The sequence below is a fragment of the Grus americana genome, chromosome 19 (genome assembly GCF_028858705.1).
Source record: "Grus americana isolate bGruAme1 chromosome 19, bGruAme1.mat, whole genome shotgun sequence".
NCBI lineage: Eukaryota > Metazoa > Chordata > Aves > Gruiformes > Gruidae > Grus > Grus americana.
Genome location: NC_072870.1, coordinates 5,240,651 through 5,263,711, shown reverse-complemented (window position 1 = coordinate 5,263,711; position 23,061 = coordinate 5,240,651). Strand labels below are relative to the sequence as shown.

Here is a 23,061-nt window from a genome sequence, read left to right as displayed (position 1 = left end):
CCCATTGTGCTTTATCCCCTCAGGCAATGCAGTCTTACTCCTCATAAATATAAATTTCTCTTTGAACTATAAGGGCAAAAAAGGTTTTCCACATTTTTAGGTGATACATCTTTGTTAACCAAACCTAATAAACCCCTTAGTTATTTACCTAACAGCCATTTAAACACGTGGCAAAGACCTTGCAAATTAACTCTTGAAGTGGCTTTTTTTCCCCTACTTGTACACCTGAAATCTAAACTATAAACACAAAACATCTTTACATAGGTACACACTTGGTGCAGCGTTATGTGCATGACATTAAGAAGAGGATGCAAGTTCTTCTTTTGTAGTTTTACTGTATGGTTACAGTGAACAAGGACTGCGAAAAAAAATGGTAGAAAACAAAATACTAGAAGATTATATTTAGTCCTCTTAATCCGAAGAACACCATCAGATATGTCTCATATATCCAAAGATCAAAGATTGGGAACTTGAGAGGAGAGACAACTAACAAAAATAGGTATGGAATGATGAAGTTATTTACATATCTCAGATACATTTAATCATGCAAAACAGAACAAAGAGGCTGAAGGGATTGGTACTAATAAAAAAGCAAAAGCAAAAATATAAGTCTGTCATAACCATCAGTCTAAGTAATGACAGAAAAAAAACCCATTTTATATAGTGCCACTGAAAGCAATTGGGGTGCATTTATATTACAATCTCTCAATAAAGCAATATTGCTAAATTTGCATAACCCCAAAGCAATACATTTTCATTAACTTACGAACGTAAACAAAACAAAGCAATGACTTATTTTTAGAAAAATAAGTGTCTGGTAAATCCATATAAACTCTGTATCACATCTTCATTGTAATTGCACTTACAGAACATTTCTTTAAGAGCTAAAAAAAAAAAAAAAAGTAGTTCAACTGCATTAGGAATATGAGGAATTCTTCAGGATGGGTTATTGTCCAGCTGCATATCTAACACTGTCTAGTCATCTACATGTAACAAATAGTTTCTTTTGCAGTTTAAGTTTTAGAAAATATTTATTGTAATTTGATTTTGTCATAACAGGATTTCTATCTGACGTGGATTTGGTAATGGTTTCACTACTCCAAGATCAATCTAATATTAAATTTTCTTCTTCGGACTCTCTGGAAAGGGACCAACAAGACCTCATGAAGACACAGGGGGATTCAGTATCCCCAGTTCAACAAACTGTGAGTAAGATGGCTCAGTTCTGTTCTATTCTTCAGAGGCACAAGTCCAGATACAATATTCTGCAATTGCTGTACTAAATCTCAGCATATTTAACTGGTAACAAAGTAAACATTGGAAGTTTTATTCTTGAAGAGTAGAAAACTGAGTTACTCTTCTGAGCTAATAATCTTAAGCTCCATGCTAAATTTCCTATTCGATTGCTTAAAAATCCTATCTTTAAAAAGAAAACAGGCAATACATCTAGCTACTAATCCAGTAAAATGCTACATTTAAAATAATTCTCATCCTGTTTCTAAAATAAATAAATAAATAAAGCAGACAGACATCAGAACCTTTTTGTCTACTCCCTGCCAGCAGAGGATACCCTTGAAGCACTTCAGAATTCTTTGAGACTTTTTTTTTTTGGACTAAAATGATCTCTTTCCTGTGGCCTGCATATTCACCATGTTTACCTTTCATAACAAAAGTGCAACTGAGAATAGTGTTTTTCAAACAACAGCAAAATAACCATTGCCATATTTTTATTATGAAAATTTCAGGTGGAGAATTGACAGCACCGCCATTCATACAGCTTTATATAACTAAATGTGGGGGTGGGTGTTAATTCTTATGTAATAAAAGATATCATTAACACAGGTATTAGAACTATACAGGAGAGCGAGGAAGTAAGAATTAAGAAGTTACAAACTGAGCAAGTTCACGTTCATGTGAGAAGCCAGAAGCCTCGTGAGGTCAGATTTGCTTTCTGCAGGAATCTGACAGAACAAAACATTAACAGCTGTGACACGCAGACCCATGTGCAAATGGATGAAAAAGCTGTGCCATGCTCCACTCTGCAGAAAGCACTGGCTTTTATGCTAACTTCCCTTTGGGACTACTTGAAATCTGGTTCTTCCATGAAGGTGTATATTCCTTTGCCTGTTCTCCCAAAATACTGTGAGACTAACTTGGATTTAGAGCAGGCAGGAGGAAAGAGACCACTTGATAATCTGGTCTGACTTTTTGTGTAACACAGAACATTTTCTTTTCCCCTTCACTGAACACAATAACCTGCTCTTGACTTAAGCATGTCTTCTCAAAAGGCATCCAAGTTGTTACTCATCCTTGATGTCAGGGAAAATATGCATAATTTCTAAGCCGAATGTGTTCAGCTTCAGGATCCAGACACTAGTTCTTGTTAAGCCTTTCTCTTCTAGATTAAAGAGCACTTTGGTAGCTGTTATTTTCTTTTTGCTAAAGTGCAAAAGGGAAGGGAGGAGATGAGACAGGAAGAAGGTTAAAATGTCTGCCTAGAGCCTACCTGTCTCACAGCATGAGTGTGGCTATGTTAATGAAAGGAAGTGATGTAACTAGCAACATATCTGGCAGCTTGTAACACCATCAGAGAATGAGATCAAGCTTATTTGACTAAACTTGTGTATGACAAGACTTGTGCTTATCGTATTCCTGTCATTTAATCTTTCATCGCTTGATCATACATCATCTTTTCCCTGAAATTGTCAGACCAACTAGTCAATAGTTACCTAAGACATCCTGTTTTTCCAAGATAGTTCAGTCTTCTCAATGCTTTTATTAATTTACTTTTAAACAGGTTTGGATACCAAGTAACCAGAAAACCCTTTACATCTTTTAGGGCTTCTCTGTATGAAGGTGGCTAGGACTAGTAATTTTATACTTTTCATCAATAATATGTTTAATGTACTTTTTTTTGTAAATAAGGAAAATAATAAAATATTTGCTCATACTAATCCTAAATAAATGCCTATAATTCATTGCAGGATAATCCCAGTTATAACTGCCAACCATATGAGTCAGACAGCAGGACAGAAAGGAAGAGTTCAGAGTCTTCTCACAGCCCCAGCCCTGCTTCTCCAGCCCAGGATCAAATTCATGGGAGGTACCCTACAAGCCAAGGAATTCATTGTGGCAAGAACAAATTTAAAGCGTCTTTCAGTACTGAAAAATTCAGACGGTACAGTTACGAGGAAAGTACTGTAGGAAATTATGACAGGTTCCTCAAGAGCAGCAGAAACCCCTTTCACCCTTACAAGAGACAGATCAGCGAAGATGTCTTCCAGGAAGCACATCAAGCCCTCCCACCAGAAGGCTCACCCTTCAAAAATGCTAGAAGCATCGATGGTTTTGAGGGTCTACCAGGATCTACAGGTCCCGATGAGTCAGAGTCATTTCCTACGCACATTCCAAACATCTCTACAGAACAACCATGGTGTAACAGCCTCCAATACAGCACCACAGGTCAAGATCACAGTTCACAAGTCATGGTCAGTATTTTTTTTTTCTAATTTTTTTTTCCTGTTTTCAATGGCAAAACTATACTTTTGGAATTATTTTCTTATCTCTTAATGTGACTACATGGTCATTTAGCTCCTGTCAAGTTGCAGGCTAGAGCACAGGATAGACATCCATATTTATCAAAATTATCTATTTTATGGCCTTTCCCTACTGACAAACAGTCCTCAAACGGGCACAAGGACCAATGATTTTCCACTAGACATGACACATGAATCCTAAGTATCCAAATTCTTCCTGACAACAGGTTTTATATCAGTAGTTGTCATCAACTAGTATTTTCAAGGAACAAAAGTTCACAAACGAGTATTTTTCAAGCATGAAGACATGTATATCAGATTTGTTACAACACCTTGGCTCACCTGCATTTTTTCTGATGCAAATAAAAGAGAAACTCTAAGACATCAGTACTACTTAAAATTAAATATAAGATCTGTTTATGGTATGTGCAGTGTAAAGGTACCTGGGCTAATTCACATACTGGGTAGAGGCAACTGTTATTTAGGGCAGAACAGAGATCCCTGAAAAGCAAAATAAATTACCCTCCAGTATCTCCACAAGGTATCTCTGCTGTGATCCAAAGTGTAAAGCATATCTTCATAATCTAGTGCAGACAAAAAACAATGACTACATCTGCCAGGAGAGGGCCCTAACCACTGGTTCTAAATTGCTGTGAGGCAAAGAATTTGAGGATTACCAAGACAAAGAGGGGTTAAAAAAAAAAAAAAATCTTAATTGGATTAAGACAATGGCGGGATGTTGTCAGGGTACATACTTGGGGATTGAAGCCATTCAGGTTAAGGAGAAAATTGATCTAAATCTCTTATTTCCTGGATAAATACTCATCTAGGTCAGGTGAGTTTAATGCAAAACCTATAAGCATTTTCCCATTTTCTTCCCAAGTCCCTGGGCTGCAAGATATAGAGAATGTAAAGCTAGCACTGCAGGAACCCTTTACCAAGTACATGTAACTACTCAGGAAAAGACTGGGTACTTGTTAGTGTCTCCACTGGTTCAGTCAGCATGCAACTTCAAAGCTCTTAAGTAGCTTACATGCTGCTGGCAAGTTGACATTTCTGGAAAACTTCATCTTATGGTCACCAAAATAGCATGGACATTAATACTGGATGCGGCATTTGCTTGGTGCCAGGACATCAAATCAAGTCTAATATGTACCCCTACACTAATCTATTACCTTAAAAGATGGTCATTACGGCCTTGCTTTCAAACAGAAGGGTAAGTGCTACTAGTTCCTTGAAATAATGTGTCTATGACATCAGCTCTCAGAAGAGAGTTCCTGGCCATGATGTTAAGCGGAGGAAGGAACCTGAGTCAGTCACCAGCCACACGGATAAGGACACTGCTTAAGACACATCATTCCCTGCACTGTTTATTACCAGCTAGAGCGCTATCTAGCTTTCTGCTTAGCATGCAGCTTGTTTGAATCGCTCTTCTAAAGCGGCCAGTGTTACGTACGGTGCACTCAGGGTTCTAACTAAAAGACAGCAACATTTAACATCCAGGAGCCCGAGCCCTTAAGAGAATCAAGCCTTGTGTGGAATCCAGGACAGGCAGCTGGGCAGACCCATGAGAAATTAAGACCTGTTCAACTTCTCTATGTTTATTTCCACAGTTGCAGAAATAAATCACATTCGTACTATATTTCTTATATCCTGTTCAAATTCAGTAGTCAGCCTAGTTTGGTTCTTCTCTGTCACCGCTTTCCTGTGCGTTATAGACCTCACCCTCTACCTAATGACAAAATTCCAGCATCAGCCTGAGATACTGACAGTCTGCAAGATAAAAATCAAGGAGTATGAAAGAGAGAGACAGAGACATGTGCACACTCAGGAATGAAAGCTGGAGTATACAGTTTGTGTATGTAGGGAAAAGGAGATAAACAGAAACTGACATTTTCTGAATTGCTCTTTGCATGGAATTTGGACTGGGATTGCCTTTTTTTAAAGTAGTAATTACATATTACATAAATGCAGGAAACAATGTTTCTTCTTGTACCCCTAGTATATAAAACAAAGTCTCTGTAACACTGTGACAGAATCAAGTCCAAAAAAAGTAGTAAATATAAAGAAAGACAAATCAGAACAGCAGCTAACAGAATCACTCCATTTTAAATTGAGGTGTTTTCTCTAATAACTCTTTCCTTAAATACTTTCTAGCAGGATTCAGACATCAAGCTCAGGACATCCCCACTGGAAGGGCAGCCTGGATTGTATTGCTATCAGCCTCAAGTGCAGCAGATGTATTGCCCCTCACATCCTTTCCATCAGGTCAGTACGATATGGAGACGAAAATCCCCTGGATTTCTAGCACTATAATGGCATAGTAGTTATGGCAATAATACAAAAAGACAGATGAAACAATATCTGCTAAATTTGTGTTTGTGGGGCCGTATTTGTATACATCATTTTGTTTATGACAATGAGACCTTAAAAGAACCACATTTAAATGCATCTTAAAATTGTCATTCAGAAAAAAAGAAGAAAAAAAACCACCAAACTTGTCAAAAAGGAATCTTGGTACTGCTTATTTATATTTTCACCATTATGCTAAAAAAAATTGGCTTTGAAACCAGATAAATTATTAACATAACTGTTGGCATTTCAGAATCCCAGGGAATTAACTGTGCTTTAACTTCAGAATAAAAAATTAAATATATGTGACTGTACACTTAAAATTCAGATCAAACATAGAAAAACACTTTTAAAGCAAAATTTTAACAGCAAGATGATGCTCCCTTGTGCTTGATAGCACACACATCTCTTTTGCAATCTTTTGACTGTTACATCATCCCCAGTGAAAGATTATTCAGCTGAAGCATAATTGACAATAATGCTGATGATGCATGAGAATGCACAATATTAAGGTTGTTCTTCCGTAATATATTATTAATACTAAAAATGCACAGGAGTAACTGACACCTTGTTTTTCTTGAGTGTATTTAGATGTCATTTGAATACAAGTCAGTTCATATTTTCAAAGCAGTAAACACACAGCATCTTTGTAAAACCATACATATATACCTTAATCTTACATGCGATCCTAGTACATATTTATAGAGGTTAGCAAGTTTGGTGTACCAAGCTTTGAAAACTTGGCAGAGAGGGAGAATGTGTATTATGGAGAGTAATTTTCATGACTCTGAAACGTCTTTAAATTATTTCCTTTAGATATAAATGGTGGTACTGTTCAATGCATCAGAATTTTCCTCTTTTATGCTCAGTTATCTGCAATATACTGAAAATTTTCAGTAAGAAAGATGTCTGAGGAGATTAAAATATGCTTGAAACACCCTATTTAAAACAAACAGTAAACAAAAAAGCCCGAAACTTATTTAAGGTGAAATTAAGGCAATGAGGATTTTTCAGATATAAAGGAAGAAATCCACATTCAAAAATAGCACAACTACTAAAACTCCCAACCATTAGAACTGAATTAAATTAAACTTACAGGAAATTCATTATATATAAAGTATTCAAACATAAAAGCTCACACTTGAGTTACGACTCCTTTGATCCCAGTGACTGATGACTGATATTGTGGAATCAACTGTACCATCTCATTCAACTTGCTCAAGAAGTATAAAAAACATGACTAACAGAGCAGTGATTTAAAACTGTGCAAAGAATACAAAAAACAGGTTACCATATGATATTTCATTGGGATCGTTAATTCATGTGGTGTTACTAGTCTGAGTCATTGAAATACTAATCATAGCATTCATCATCAGGATTTAATCCCTCATGAGGAAAAAGAAAGGTTATTTTTGGCATGATCCTTTTTTAAGAGGAAATTTAAGTAACTTCTGAAAACAGGTGCTGACTGACCATAAAGAACAAGAATAGACATATGTTGGAATTTTATGATCACTGATAAAATTAAATCATCTGTCACAGATGACATTTTAGGAATTTCATTTGTTAGAGTTTTGTAAAACATTACTAAGGAAGAATGAAAGTATTCCATATATCAGTAGTGGACTTTACCGCCTTTCTGAACTTGTAGTGGCTGGAACAGTTAAAATGATCAACAGGATGGTGTTGCAAGGCAGCTCAATAAACACCTTCAAATACCAACACTTGCATGAAGTAAACTTCTAAAATCAGGCTCCTATTACTGTCATCTTTCTCTTCCTGCTCCCTCAGCTGAGGCCAGCCCCTGACCACTAACTGGACTTTGTATTTAAATCAGCTTAGGAACTCGGGGGCACAGGTTCTTCTCCAACTAGGTGGTATGCAAGGACAGACCAATTTGCTTAGGGCATCCCACTAGTACAGAAGTTCAAATACTTTCAATATCAAGGGGTTTTTGTATCCACTGTCTTCAGTGGGTAGCTTTGTAAAGCCTCAGAAGTGTATGGATGCTAAATAGACATGAGAAGGCATAGATAACAGAAAGAAGCAGCTCTCCTACATTGAGTCAGGAAATATGGCTAGAGAATATTCTCAATCCTGGTTTTTTCCTTTACCTATCGCTCTGGTATTCCACCAGCCAGAATTTAGTGAAACTGGCTCCCTCCCTCCCCATAATGTGACAAAAAGGTAACTATCTTTTAAGTTCTTATTAACACCATCATAATTTACTTGTTTTTTCTTGTTAGCCTAAAACTCAATAGAAGTGATAAAAGGTAATAAATAAAAATTAAAGGGTGATATTACACTACCATCCTAACTTACAAATCGATTGATTTTATTATTGTTATTTTAGAAGAAAAGAGTCCCAGATGAAGGACTAACTTGCCACAAAAGCTCTGCTGCAAATATAAACTAGTTCCCCACTGGGACTGCAGTAGAGATGTTGTGGATGTACCACAGCATCATACATCTCACACCCAGTATAAATGTCAGTTTTATGTGTTGCTTTAGCAGGAACTCCAGTTAGCTTGTTAATTCATTTGAATATTTTAATTTCTTTATTCATTCTGAAGCAGGCACCCTTTCCCTGTCACTGCCGATTTGATACCAGTATTATTACTATCCACTGGCATTAACCACATTCAAAAAAACCTACAAAATTAAAGCTGAAATACACCTTCTGGGAGCTGCTAGGCAAGATACAACAAGTACTAAGAGGAAAGCCTTCCATCCACCTGCAGGCTGGCACTGTGACAGATCTCTTACACGCAGCAGGTTTCTGTATAGACTTTTCAATATTTGTGCTTCTTAATGTTACTGTAGTAAAAGCATGGCAACATGTTCTACTACTCAGAGGAAAAAAACAATAGGTATAAGCAGCCAAAGTCATAACAGGTAGAATTGCTGTCTGTGTGCCATAATCAGATACTGGGAAATGAAAGAACATGTGATACAAGACTGAGAAGTGGTGGAATAACATCTTTTGCATGAAGCAGTTCCAGTATTAATACTTTACATTTCAAATTTGAATGGAACAGTGCAATTTAAATCACTAGGAAGTTACACTCAAGAGAACGGGCCCTTTAGCCTGAAGTGAAGGATGTTCAAACTACGTCTCACTTTTCATTAGAGGGATGAGAGAGAGCAACTCCTTTGTTAATTTTGTCCAAATGATAAAATGGCCTCACCTTCCCCTTTGCTGGACACAGCACAAATGATGACTCATAAGAAAAATAACTTCTTATTGACCTGAAAGAAATAGCAGACACTTATTGAAGTCACTTACCCACCCACCATAAAACACGGACACCTTTCATGCCAGTTGTGCGACTGTAAAACCAGCTCAAGCCTGTCATACCAGACCATTCCCCAGCCTGTTCCCTCAAAAATAAGTAATGAAACCAATAAAACAGAAATAATCCTTAAAACACCCAGATCTTGCCTTTGGTGATGACATCGCAACCAGTCCCATCTTCCCTTTCAAAGAGCCACTAAAACAAATTAAATCAAAATTATTCTATGAATTGCCCAATTTTCTACTCCGGTGAAAAACCTACACACAATGCAACAAAGCAGGCGGCACAGAACTGCACAAGAAATTTAGTTCACAGTTGCTCAAAATTGCAGTTTTGCCCAGTATTTAGTTTAACAAGGCAGGATATGATTATGTACATCTCATTTCTTTCAGCCTGCTTACTGTAGCAAAGAAATTAGAGTATCAGTATGTTTTTCCACATTCCATTTCAGGCAGTTCAATGTTAGAAAAATAAAAGCAAACAGGCAAAAACTCAAGGAAAAACAATAAAATCACTGAGAAACTGAAATAAATTATTCAGAACCCAGAATAAATAAATAAACTATAAACATTTTGCAAACACATGATAACCTCTCACAGGCATTTTAAGGGGACAAAGACCAAGAGCAACAGAAGCTATTGGTCTGAAAATAGGAATGACAGTAAGAAACTAAGGAGACATATAAACTAATTACCAAATAAGTTTTCCCAACAAGTCTCGAAAGCTACATTATAATCTTTCAGAGGAACCATAAAAACTTCGTGACACAGGACTTCTTGAGCTAAGCAGTAAAACACTAAAACAGGGCTCAGCAACCTTTGAGTACTAGGGAAGGCATGCAAGTAGATTTTTTAATAGCCTATGACATGACTCCTAATTTTGGTCATGCCCTAGCCCTGGCATCTGGAAAGATTAATCTGTAAGAGGCAGAAACTCCTTTCAGTGAGCTCTGAGTTCAGAGGGAGCCTTTGCCTCACAGAGAGCCAATTGATGGTATCTTACCTTAGCAGGGTAGTGTTTCTTTGTTCCTGAAAGGTGCTTGCCAGCAGGTTTAAACTGTAATTTGAAAAAGAGAAATATGTGACTAACTGCTGCATTAAAAAAATGAGAGCAAACCTACAGAATCTCTGATGCAACTGAGGCTATCTATATGCATTATCTCTCCTCTTTCACCTATTTCTTTGCATTGGCATATTTCTATCACAGTGATCACATGACAGGCCAGCCATTTCTTTATGGACAGGCTTAGAGAACTCTTCAAGAGAGAGCTTAGCATTTCAGTCTCAGGTAGCATTCTGCTGCTTGTCCCTAGGGATGGAGGGAGGGTAGCAGAAATGCTATCTGATTTTAGGTGTCCTTGCTATTCTTTTTAGCTTCCTGATATAGAAAATGGGGGGGGGGGGGGGGGGGGGGGGGGAGGAGGAAAGAAGCTACTTGAGGTGGTGGTTAACAGCACAAACTCCCAGCCTCTTGGAGAAGCCTGTTTCTTGTCATTGACTATGAGGGAACTGACAGAGCCTCACAGCTTCAGCACAAGTCAGGCAATATGAAAACCACCTATGAGAAATGTCTTGTATGCCACTCTCCTGACCTCTGGAATGACATTAGTAATTTATTCTATAATAATACATTCACTTTATTTATATTCTGATGCCATCCACTAAAGATTTTGTTGTTGTTTGGGTTTTTTACTGCCTTGCCTGGTAACAGCAAATTGAACGGATGCTTTGGGATGCTATTCTCTTGGGAATAGATTTTATACACTTTGAATTTTTGCCTTGTTGTATCCCTCTCCACCTAAAAACAAAACAAACAAACAAAATAACATACAAAATCGAACAAGGCTCAGTCAAAACTTCCCTGTTTCTTCCTGTATTTTTAGTGGCTTTACTTACTAGGCTTATTTTTCTATGGTGCACATGGTTTGAAGTACTTTATTCTGTTCTTGGGGGTTTTTTAATATACTTGTATAATTAAAATTACACCATTAATTTACTTGTCTGCATAGTTGTTCAGGAGAGGCTGAGCAGGCTAAGGTACTTTAACTGCAAAAGAGATTGCTGAAGGGAGATACGTTTTAGGTCTACAAAGTTATGAACTATCTGGAGACAATTAATAGGGTACAGTTAACTCCCATTTTTCACAAGGATTCTAGCATAGCAGGCAATAATAAAAGAAAGTACTTTTTTTTTTTTACTTTTTTTTTTTTTTTTTTTACATACTTCAATTTGGAACACACTGCAACAGGATCTGGTAACAGCCAACATATCAGTGAGTCCCTCCTCATACATGCCCTGTTTCTTCTACTACTTAAACATTAACTAGTAATATTAATGTTTTCCAACACCATGCTAGAAAGACTTTAGGTCTGACTTGGCCTAACAGCTACTAAATGTAGGCAGAGGGCAATATCCTCAGAACTAAATAGTTTAATACTGTTACTAAGAAATATTTCTGAGAGCTTATTGCTAAACCAAGTAACATCTCTTTTATTGTATCATCAGTATCCCTCAGGAGGCAGCTATCCTGTGACTTACATTACTTCTTCACACTACCCTTACCAAAGAATTGCTCCTCAAAGCAGTCAAGAATCCCAGCAGCCTCTATTTCCCAAACCCATCTACTCCTACAGGTAATAAAATATTTTTTCAAGTCCTAATGTTACAGGAAATACATTGTTTACCCATGGCCTATTTCCAGCATAATTTGCAATAACATGCTTACTCTTATTTGTCTTGTTCCCAGTGTGCTCTGTCCTGTTTGTATGAATCACAAGACATTCCAGACTCTGGGGCCAAGGCAGAGGGAAATGAAATATTGTAAAGCATGTGAACAGTCTTGAACACCCCCACAAAAGCTAGATGTTTCTCTAATACAAAATCTGAGGTGTTGCAAATTTCATCAGCACAAGACTAATCACGCTTAGTTGTCTTTTCCAGGCCTTGTGTTAAAACTAATGTTTTCCTCCAGTTACTAGGGCAAGGAAATGCCTAGAAAACATATCAGATATGCCACTCACTACACAGGTTTAGCCCCCAAATAGCAGTCTAACGAAGTAGATCAGACAATTAAATTTTAATTATACCTTCTGTCACTGCCAGTTTGATATTCTTTTTGTGGCCTTTATCACTTTAAGCATTCAAACCCAACCTTACATAAATACACACTAGCAGGATTTGAAGGCTGTGGTCTTGATTTCACTTTCTATTACTTTATTTTAAACCCAGGTTGGACCTTCTATACACACTTTGAGAATTACCTCTAGAAGTTAAGCAGCGTAAGGAGATTGCTTATGAACAACTGAGTGGAAAGTTTAAGCATCATCAGTATTCATGCTATGACAGTGAAAGCCAGAGTAATTACACGCACTGTGAAAAATAGTCTTTTTTGCTGATTCTGAGGAGTTAAGCAGAACAGGCTAAAATACTTCTCTTTCTCTCCCTAAAGCATCCTGATCTTCATGGCACTCAAAAACAGCAAGACAGGGAGTTTGCCAGTCAGCGAGATTTACAATTTCATGACGGAACACTTTCCTTACTTTAAGGTGAGTTCCACAGGAAGCGGGGTAAAATTTCTCTCTAAGCTTACCTGGCAGCAGAGGGAGTCAGGGAGGGGATTCAACCTATGAAAAGGGATAATTTCTTAGTAGATTAATATGAAATCAATTACATGCTATATATCTTCATGATCACAAACTACTCAGCATTTTAGGCCTAGGCACAAATGTGAACATGATATGTGGTAACATTAAACACAAAAAGATACTAAGAACTGTTCCTACTTTGAGTTTGTGCAGATAACAGCGGCCATTCCTCACTAAAAACTCATTAAAAGGATAAATATTTTTAAGAAACATCCATTCCTTCCTCTGAGATCTCAAATACAGGCAGAACTGGTCTTGTGGCTTCCTCTGCCATCAATAGCACCTCCAGACTCACGTGGAAGCAGAGGTTCAAGGTTATCTTGCTCTGTTCCGGAGCTGGGATATCCGTCTTGGGCAACTTCATCACTTGCATGCACTCTACAAAGAAAAGTATAATATGTGATAAATGGTATTAAGCTCATAATTACACAGTAATGTTGGTGAAGGTAAGGGTGTATGGTTTGCAGCAGATGCTTTTGAAATTTAAATCCATGCTATAAGAGAATGGTTTCTTGCACTTGGAATGCAAGTGGAAAGAGATTAGTCAGCACATGATCCAAGAGCAGGATTACAGTTAAGATTTTAAAAAGAGGTATAATAGAATCGTCAACTGATGCTCAACAGAGAGCTTTATTATTGCTGATTCTTCAAAAACATCTCACTAAAAGTCCACATCAAGTGACCTGCAACTGTTAGCAAGGCCCAAAAATTAAAACAAAGCAACATGAGTCTGTCCTGTTTCTTATTGCAAATAAACATGCAGCAATTAAACCAAATTTAAAGCAGCTACAGAAAGGCAATTCAAATATTCATATTAAGGAAAGAACACTAAGAATAACTAAAAATAAATGTTCTGATACAATTTTGCAATGGTTTTGGACACTAACTGAGGGTAAATAATGCTCCCTCCCCCCTCAAAAAAAAATTTGAACATGTCAGTAATCAAAGAAAAATACACATTACCATGAAGGCAGAACTGTTAGGATCCATTACACCTCTGTATTCCCAGATTTCCTCCCAAAGGAAGCCCTAGCTACTCTATTATTTCTTACAAGCAAGAGAAGGGAGAAGAAAATAAAGAAACCTACCATCACAATTCAAGAAGTATCCCATCACAACATGACTCGTCATAGTGCACTCAAATCTGAAGTTCTCTAACTTTGTTAAGTCACAGGGACACAACTGATTTTTAGGCTAAACACACGTGAAATTAAGTAATGACAATAATCTGCACAGGGAAAGGAAGAAGGGTAGAATGGCACATGACAAGACCATAGTAGCTGTAATTTTTTTTTCATTTGCAAAACTAGAAGAAATTTCAAGATTTGTATTTTGTCTCTAACAGAACATTAACTCTATTTTCCATGCATTTACCACTGGTTGCAAGAAATATTAATAATCCAAAGGAAAATAGTTTGAGGATTGTGAAAAAGGTCCTGGTCCACAACATCTTGAAATTGATATTTTGCAGAACGATGCTCCTGAGCATAATGCACAAATCCTGTGATCTACAGCAAAGTAACACATTCTTATCTGCTTACTGTCTTCTAGAGAAATAACATAAGTTTCAAGCAGAGAGGTGGGAATATTAAAAATAAGTTTTACAGGCACATCCACGTTTATTCATCAGACCAAACTGAAATTAATTCTCCTTTCTCTTACAACAATCAGCAGCTTGCACACTAAATGCTGCTGCTGCCAACACGCACAGAACTCCTGACACAACACTGTGGCTCCGCCAGGTGTTTGTCACCTTCCTGGTCCTGAAGTTAGTTATTCTGACACAGCAGAAACATTAGGGAAATATACGTCCTTTCCTCAACTATATATTGCATGTAAATATTGTGTATTGTACATATTGCAATATTTGGTGTGTAAACTTGTATAGATAGGTGTGTGTTCATATGTCTGTCTGGGTGTATACATCCAGATGTGTGTATACCTATGCTCATCTGTACAGTAGGTACATTTCTACTACAGCTTTAAATAACTCTTTTATACCTAATCTAAACTTTTCCCTTTTTTACCAAAACTTGCCTGCTCCACAGGGAGTGGGTTTTGGTGGTGGATTGGTTTGGGGTTGATTTTGGGGTTTGGTTTGGGTGGGGGTTTTTTGGTGGTTTCGTTTTGGGTTCCCCTCCCCCCCCAGATCCTCATGTCTTTTTCTGCATTCATTTAAAAATTGAGGAGAATGAGGTTACTGCTGTCATATGCATTATAGGGAAAGAACAGTGCAGGGGTACTGCTGAAACATTCACTATTTTGTGACAGCTTTATTTTTGCATTTTACTTAGAAATACTGTCAAGTGATTGAATAGTTCCATCCCAAACATCCCTAAAATAAGCAAGCAATTATGCTTATGGGCACTAAGCCCTGTCTACCTCTGGTCTTTACAGCAGCCCACGGAATTATCAATACACGGCAAAAGCTAATATCCTCCATCATCCCTTTTTTGGAGAGTCTTCAGCAAGATAAAGTAATATAAGAATCAGCAAAGAACATTTTGTTGTTGTTGCTACTAGAACTCACTAAATAGCAGGATACAACAGGAGGAGGGGAAGCAATTTAAGTTAGAAACAGAGTACAAGTGTACACAGAATCTTGCTGGGAGACATTAGATGATACAAGCCTAGTCAAATTAACTCGTATTCGCTGCCACAGCAAATTTAGTTTCTATGATGCAACAATCTCATTTCTAGTTGAAACAGAGCAATCCAACTCCTACGTCCTAAAAAAAACATCTACGCAGCTAAAGTTGAATTACTCTTTGATGTACCTCTCCCTTCTCTTGAGACCTAGATTTAAAGAGAAAGGGTTTTGCAAGATCACTGAACTCTTTAAACTTCAAGAGGCGGTCAGGATCAATGGGTCTGTACAATAATATTTTTTGCTTGTCATCCTTTTTTTTTCTTTGTAGTGATTAGTGAGTCTAACAGAAAGCTTTAATCTTGTTAATTGGAGTTACTGCCAGTGGTCCAAGAGGTTAGAAAGGTCTGTGGTCTGATGGAACTTAGAGCAGCAAGTATTCTCTTGCAGCATCCAATTCCACACAGCTTCGTCCACGCTACACTGAATGCAGCAACGGCAGAAATGAGCCATAGCAAGGAGATTCCAACTACACGAGAGCAACTTCGGTAGCCAAAGCTCAGTTCATTAACAGACGATCAAATGTTAACTTAAAAATCTGGTGACAGAGTTGTAACACGAACACACTGCCAGAACATTCCTTCAGGGCCTCCTTTGGTAAATGACTATTTTTCGCTGCTCAGCAATACCAAGTTTAATGCAAGAACCTGTTCAACTCTTGGCAGCAGTCTCCAGAATAAATCCATGTACTTTTTGCTCTTACGTTTCTAAAACTATCTCATAGTTTACACCCCCACACATTCTGAAAACCTCTGAGAAACACACGCCACTCCCATCTTCTCTGGTGCTTAGCAGAAACACTAATTATCCTGTCTAGATACAGACAGTGTATATGAGGCCTCATGCGCAGGGCAAGAAACATGAATATTCTTTCAGGTCAGCTTATTCAGTAGCTAAGTACACATCTTACCTAGGAGGAACAGTTTTATTTACTTTTGGAACTGCCAGAAAGCAACTTTAATATCATCTGCAAGGGCGAAAAACTGATTCATCATTTTTAGTATTACCCTATGGCAGAAAAAGTTTTAAAGGGGTTTTTCTTGCTTTGGTCTGTTTTGTTTACTTCAAATAGAAATGCAGGTTGTCTCACCTATGGGACTGGCTAACAGAACAGTGAAATGCTGACATCAGGTGGGCCAAAAGGGTAGAAACTGTGCTGCTATGAAGGGAAAAATAATTTCTTCTTTAGTAAATAACATGTATTTAACTTCCACACTAATTCATTTTTTTAAATGAAGAAAGCAAGTATTAAATTTGACTCTCAAATTCTTGAGTTCAGCTATTAATGCCTTAACCCACAAGATAGTCCTTCACAACAAGCTAGGAAAGAAGAGATTTTACATTCCTGACAAAAATACAGTTTCTGTCCAAGTATGTTAAAAAATTCATAGTGTATCATGTGAAAGCAAAAATGGACACAAGTCTATTTATAAAAGATGATCTTAGAGGAAATCTGTTACACTAGGCAACAATTAGAGAAACTACCAAAAAGCTGGTTTTCTATGAGACAAGGATCCTTATTAACAAAGCATAAGAACAGAAACAAAACAATGGCATAAAAGGGAAATTTTGGGTTATGGAAAAACATATTTATTTCTTGTGCTGTCTGCTCAATAATTTTCTGTGTTGATATAAACAATTATGATGACAAATATTTTTCATCCATGAATATGAATCAATAGAGGCACATAGACTTCACTCACCTTTCAGAGTTGTTTAATTTCTTTTAATTCTTATGACATACAGATGAGGATTTTTTGGAAACAAGAAAAAGTATCCAAAATTGGTTTTCTTTAAAAAAAAAAAAAAAAAAAAAAAAAAAGCACCTCACATACACTAGTACTGAAGATCATTCTTTGTAATCCAATGAGCTCTAAAGTCTTTCTCACTTGAGATTTCCTCTCTCATCTCTGCAAATGCAGACCTTTTGGAAAGAATATCATCTGACCGATGCAGGTAAAGCTACATTTTTTTAAACTGGTCTTACAATGACAGAGGAAGTCTAGCTGGACTAGCAGACCAGCAGTTGCCATCTATTACAATGAAGTTGGGTTTCTCACATTGATTCCTACCATTATGTAGCAAGTCATTTTTCCTGCTCCCACCCTCCCCCCCCCCCTTTTTTTTTTTTAAGATTATAGTGCAGTGGCGATGAGCTAAGACAGCTCTCCTCAGACATGCAACAAATAGCATTGTACAGTACCTACCAAAAGAAAAGCAAGGAAGTGACACATTGGGAATTTACTACAGGAATCTCCTGATATGAACAAACATACTAATTTCCAAAGCCTTGATGTGATAGGCAGTATCTTCAGGCTGCATGACTAAGTAAGCAGAAGTGAGTGAAATCAAATAAACAAACACCAGAAAAACTTCTATGCAATAAAAGGATACAGTGCCATTTCTTCAAGATCAGTATTTCAGATTAGCAAGCACACAGGCATTTCCCATCAGAATCTGAGCAAGACTTTTTTGCTGGGTATTTCCCCTCTTCATCTCTTACAGCAATATTCATTTCCGACAATTGGGCCGGGGGAGAAAAAGATTGTAAAAATTAAATTGTATAAACAGAGGAAAGATTTTTTTGCACTAGGTTTTCTTTTCTTTCCGTTCTTGCAGTTGAATGCAAAACTGTCCTCAGGGAAAGGAGGGAATTTTGGTTCCCTCATTGATCAGAAACTGCCTAAATTAAAATAGAAGAATCATTTTAATGAACCTTATATGAATTGTTCAAGGAACCTTCCAGTTTCTACTACTGTGTTAAAAATAAATGCAAAGCAAAAAGATGCAGTGATCAGATGTAGAAACCTGTATCTCATCCGCAGAGCTTGTGATTAAGCCATTTGGTTATGTAATTGGCTAGCACACAAAGTTACACCTACGGTAGCATGCTAAAACTCTTTTGAAGTCTGCCTGGACACTTAATTTGAGTCCAAGTAGCACGTAGTCCTTCAACTAAGTGTTTGAATTTTTTCTAGGTGTTCCAAAATAGCTTAAGAAGATAGATTTCCTGTTAGTTCACAGTTCTAGAATATAATTCTTTACACACTTCTTGTGATTTGCAAATTCACTCTTACAAATCCAGCAACTGCTCTGACAAGACCAACATTCTTGCTTGGGAGATCAGTTACTATTTTATCTGATTCCTCTCTTCCCGCACAACAGGACCGTAACATTTTTGTGGCTTCCTTCTAAAATACATGTTTCGTATTGTAGAAAGTATAATCTAAACAGCTTTTCTTATAGTCTCATCAGTCAAAACAGGGAAATAATTTGGAATTTTTTTTGCCTTGAAGTTCCATTCTTAGATTGGATTTGTTTTTCCAGACAGCTCCAGATGGTTGGAAGAATTCTGTACGCCACAACTTATCTTTGAACAAATGCTTTGAGAAAGTTGAAAACAAGTCAGGCAATTCATCTCGGAAAGGCTGTTTGTGGGCTCTGAATCCAGCCAAAATTGATAAGATGCAGGAGGAGCTTCAGAAATGGAAGAGGAAAGACCCAGTTGCTGTAAGGAAGAGTATGGCAAAGCCAGGTCAGTAATATGTTAGTGTATTAGTTCTCAATCAGTGGTGCCCAGAACTTTTCTTTGCAATAGGCACCAAGCTGTATAAGAGAATTTATACATGATTTAGGAAAGCATTTAAGAATTTTTCCTGGTTATAAAGCAATTGGAAAAATCATTAAAAAATTTTTAAAAGCAGAATTAAACTCCTGGTTTTGCAGGAGTACTTCCAAACAGGCACAGAGAAGCTCCACCAAGAAAACATTCTCTCTTGACATCTCACTAAAATTTAAGATGAAACCAACACTAAGTACTACAGACTAAAATTTGAAATTAACTGATAAGTATCCAACCTTTAAAGACAAAAATGCAATTTATTACATACTCACTTGGCAATGATAATTTAGAAAAATCATGTCAGGCTTTTGGGGTTCTTATATGGTCTAGACCATTCCACTCGTTTCCTGAGGAACACTAAAATTCTAGCTGCAAGCTAGGAAGATTAAAGCTCTGTTAGAAACCAATCAGTCATGGACTTTTTTCTTGTTTTGTAGAAGAACTTGACACACTGATAGGCGACAAAAGTGAAAAGCTCAGATCTTCAACCATGTCCTGCAGTCCGACTGGTGTTGCAAGTGCATCCCTTTCCAGACAGATGGCAGTCCAATCCCATTCCTTATGCGAGCCCTCTCTTTCCTCCGGTATACCACAGCCATTACATAGTATCCACGCATCAGGAGCTCTACATGTCAAGAACCCGTTACCAAATTTACTCGGGGGGCAGCAAACTGCGTGCTATTCATCACCACAGGGTTTTCCTCAAATCTCAAGCACATTAATGCAACAGCCACCTGACCCTCAGACCCTGTTTCCTTCTGGGGAGGCTCAAAGTGAACTCAGAACTCAGCCCAGCATCACCCAGGATTCTCCACTGCCGGCTCAGACCCCCCCCATCTGTGGTGTGAAGATGCTGACAGAGCACTCTACAGCCAGGACAATGCAGGACACGCTCATGCAGGAAGGAGATCTCAGCAATGATATCGATGCTCTTAATCCATCCCTGACTGATTTTGATCTCCAAGGTAGGTATCTAAGGTATTTCTATTTTTTAGTCAGGCTTATTACATCACATCCCAACCCTGCATAAATAGTGGGGGGTTTTCCCTTCCATTTTCAAAGGTATCCTGCATTAAAGTAAACTGCTAGCAGAATGAAGACATGATTTTTGTCCTTCTTTTTTAACTACCTGCCCTTGCCACTACTACAAAGCTCAGCTTAGTAGCCTACGTTATTTTGCATTCTATCTTTAGAAAGTTTTCCAAGAAAGCTACAGATTTACATCCAGAAAAAAAAAAACCAACAACCCACACCAAAACACCTGCTTATTCTTGACCACAACTGCTAATACTAAATACTGCAATATAGTATTTAGAATGTATTTTTTAAATTCAGACCTATTTTCCACTGAAAAATACTCATGCTCAATTATTTGGTGCATATCAAGACAATTGTTATGTGAGGAGCGCAAAGAGAAATCCTTTTGATTGAATTAACATGTTCACATTTTTATTTATCAATATTTATTCAAACCCCTTCCATATCTTTGCTCAAAAGAGTGCTATTACTCCTTCACAAGTTTAACAGGCATTCATGTGATCTATGCCCTGAACAATTATATTTCCTGAGGTGTGTTCTTAAATACTTAAGTCATGTAATGCTGACAGTAAAGTTCTTGATATTAAATAATTGAATCATCTTCAATGGACAGGATTTTAAACCAAGAACATAGCTTTCCATGCAAAAATAATAATAAAATATGCCAAGTTTATATGTGTGTGTGTATATATATATATGTATACATACAAAATAAAACCTGTGGGTTCCAAATGATAAAGCTCTTGCTGCACCAAATAACATGGAAGAATTGCCTTCCTGCACAGGCAAAAAGTGGTACACAAAGCAACTTCAGAGACAGAGCAAAAAACCACAGTCTTAATAACCTACATGACTCAGCGAATGCAATTGCCTTGCCATTGTACTGACACAAATACTCCGCAATCCTGCCATGCCCAGATCACTTTACTAAGATTAACAATAGTTTTTTGAATCTTCAGCTTCTTCCTCTTTCAGGCAGCCGGATCTCACATTCCACTCATTTCTCTGAACCTCTTTCCATTTACTCAGTTCATCTGGAGCATGCTTATTTGTACGGTGAATATTCCATGTGCTTCACCAATACAGTACAACTCCAACTTCCCTCTGTTCTTGCCCTTTCCCTTAAATTATTTAACCTTAGGTAAGCTTATTACTTTTTATAAAATTATCAAATCTCAAATTAGAGGTCCTAGAACTTAAGACAAGGCCTGCACACATGGGAGCAAAATCATTATACACAAACACATATTAAAAAATAAATAAATAAAAGAAATCAAACTACTTCTAGCAAAAGGGCTAAGTATTATCCCATTTGATAGTCTGCAGGTGGTGGGTATAGCTTGGAGCAACAGTCTCCCTGCCACCAACCCTCCTGAAGAAACCATCAATAATGAATATGAAAAATACAGCCCTCCTGCAGTAACTTATTTAATGCTTTCACTGTGATATGCATGTTCAACACAAAGATGAGAAACTTTTTGGTACAAGTTAGAAAAAAATTAACATTTCAGATCTTTTGATTTGTCAGGTCCATCACATATCCAGTAATTTACTCTGCAATTCAGATAATGCTACACCATAAGACTACAAGAAGTCCAGTTGTAAAGTAGTATTATTTGCAGATTTGTCCTGTAAAGCGCCATTAGCTCTTCCATATCTTATAAAGATAACAGAGGCAATTTCCTTTTCAAAATTAGTGGGTTTTTGCAAAAAGAATTTACGCTTCATAAGGATACTTTTACCACAGAATCTTGCCAATTATAAATTGAAATAATTTTCTTAAATTAATGCTGCTTTCTCCCAGATATAATTTTTTGTGGAGACAGACAAATAATAACTATCTAAACAATCTTTTTCCTTTCTCAATCACAAGTGATTAAGGGTACATACACATACAGCATACACAACTGCATAATTACCAACTTCTCCCGTAAAACAATGTTTCAAAAAGCATGTATAAAGAAAGTTAAATCAATCCATTTTGTTTTGTTACAGGAAATCTTTGGGAGGAGCTGAAAGATGACAGCCTGGCTGTGGATCCCCTAGTTCTCATTTCATCATCCCCAACGTCTTCCCAGTGTTTCCCTTCTCACTGCCAGATGGAGAACAGCAGCAGCAGCAACAGCACCATCCAAAACGGACCACCACACAGCAACCTACCCGACCTACAGCTCACTACTCTTTACTCTGCCTTTATGGAATTGGATACAGTGTCTCCTGCCTACCTAAGTAATCCTGGATCCAAACCTATAGCACTAATGTGAACCACGCACCAAGCTGTTGTTATTATTTTGTCTAAATACAGTCCTAACCATCACACATGCTTACCGATCTGATTTATCTCAGCTGAAACTGTGTCCATCGGAATAAGAATAATCTTTTTCCAGAAGTCACCCGCAGGATATGTAGCTTTACTATAATTTTCTACAGACAGATACTAAAAAAAAAAAATTTAAAAACTATTTAAAGATAAGATTGTTAACAGCTGAACTGGTCAACACCATTTTATCAAGCCACTCATCTTCTGCATCTTCCAGAAACAAATGACTATAAGAGGAAATTGATTGACTTTTTTCTTTTTTTTCTTTTTTTTTTTTCTTTTTTTTAAGTGAAAGCTGCTTGCAAATGAACATAGAAGTCAAAGCAAACAATAATCTAACTTATTTCCTGGAGCCAATGATGTCAACAACATCTGCCATAGACCACTAAAAAAATAAAAATCTGCATATTAAAACATTTATAGTCCCCTTGAAAGAAGTTCTGGGTTTTGAGAAACAAGAACATAAACTGAAAACTCTGAGAGTATTAGAAGATAGAGGACTAGCTGCTGACAGACTAAACCAAAGCAACAAGTATACTTTAGTGAAAAATCAAAGTTTTACTGTGTTTAAAAAGAAATTTAAAACCCTGGTTTTTTAATAAAAAAG

General features: G+C 37.1%; 1 protein-coding gene across 1 annotated transcript; it reads left to right on the top strand.

The window, feature by feature from the left end:
* The first annotated feature begins 1,085 nt into the window (after positions 1-1,085).
* On the top strand, positions 1,086-22,398 carry FOXN1 (forkhead box N1). Its single transcript, XM_054847714.1, has 8 exons — positions 1,086-1,205; positions 2,985-3,488; positions 5,694-5,804; positions 11,689-11,816; positions 12,632-12,728; positions 18,802-19,009; positions 19,534-20,061; positions 22,130-22,398. Exons 1-8 carry the CDS (start codon positions 1,086-1,088, stop codon positions 22,396-22,398), a joined length of 1,965 nt encoding a protein of 654 aa, XP_054703689.1.
* Positions 22,399-23,061: the final 663 nt, after the last annotated feature.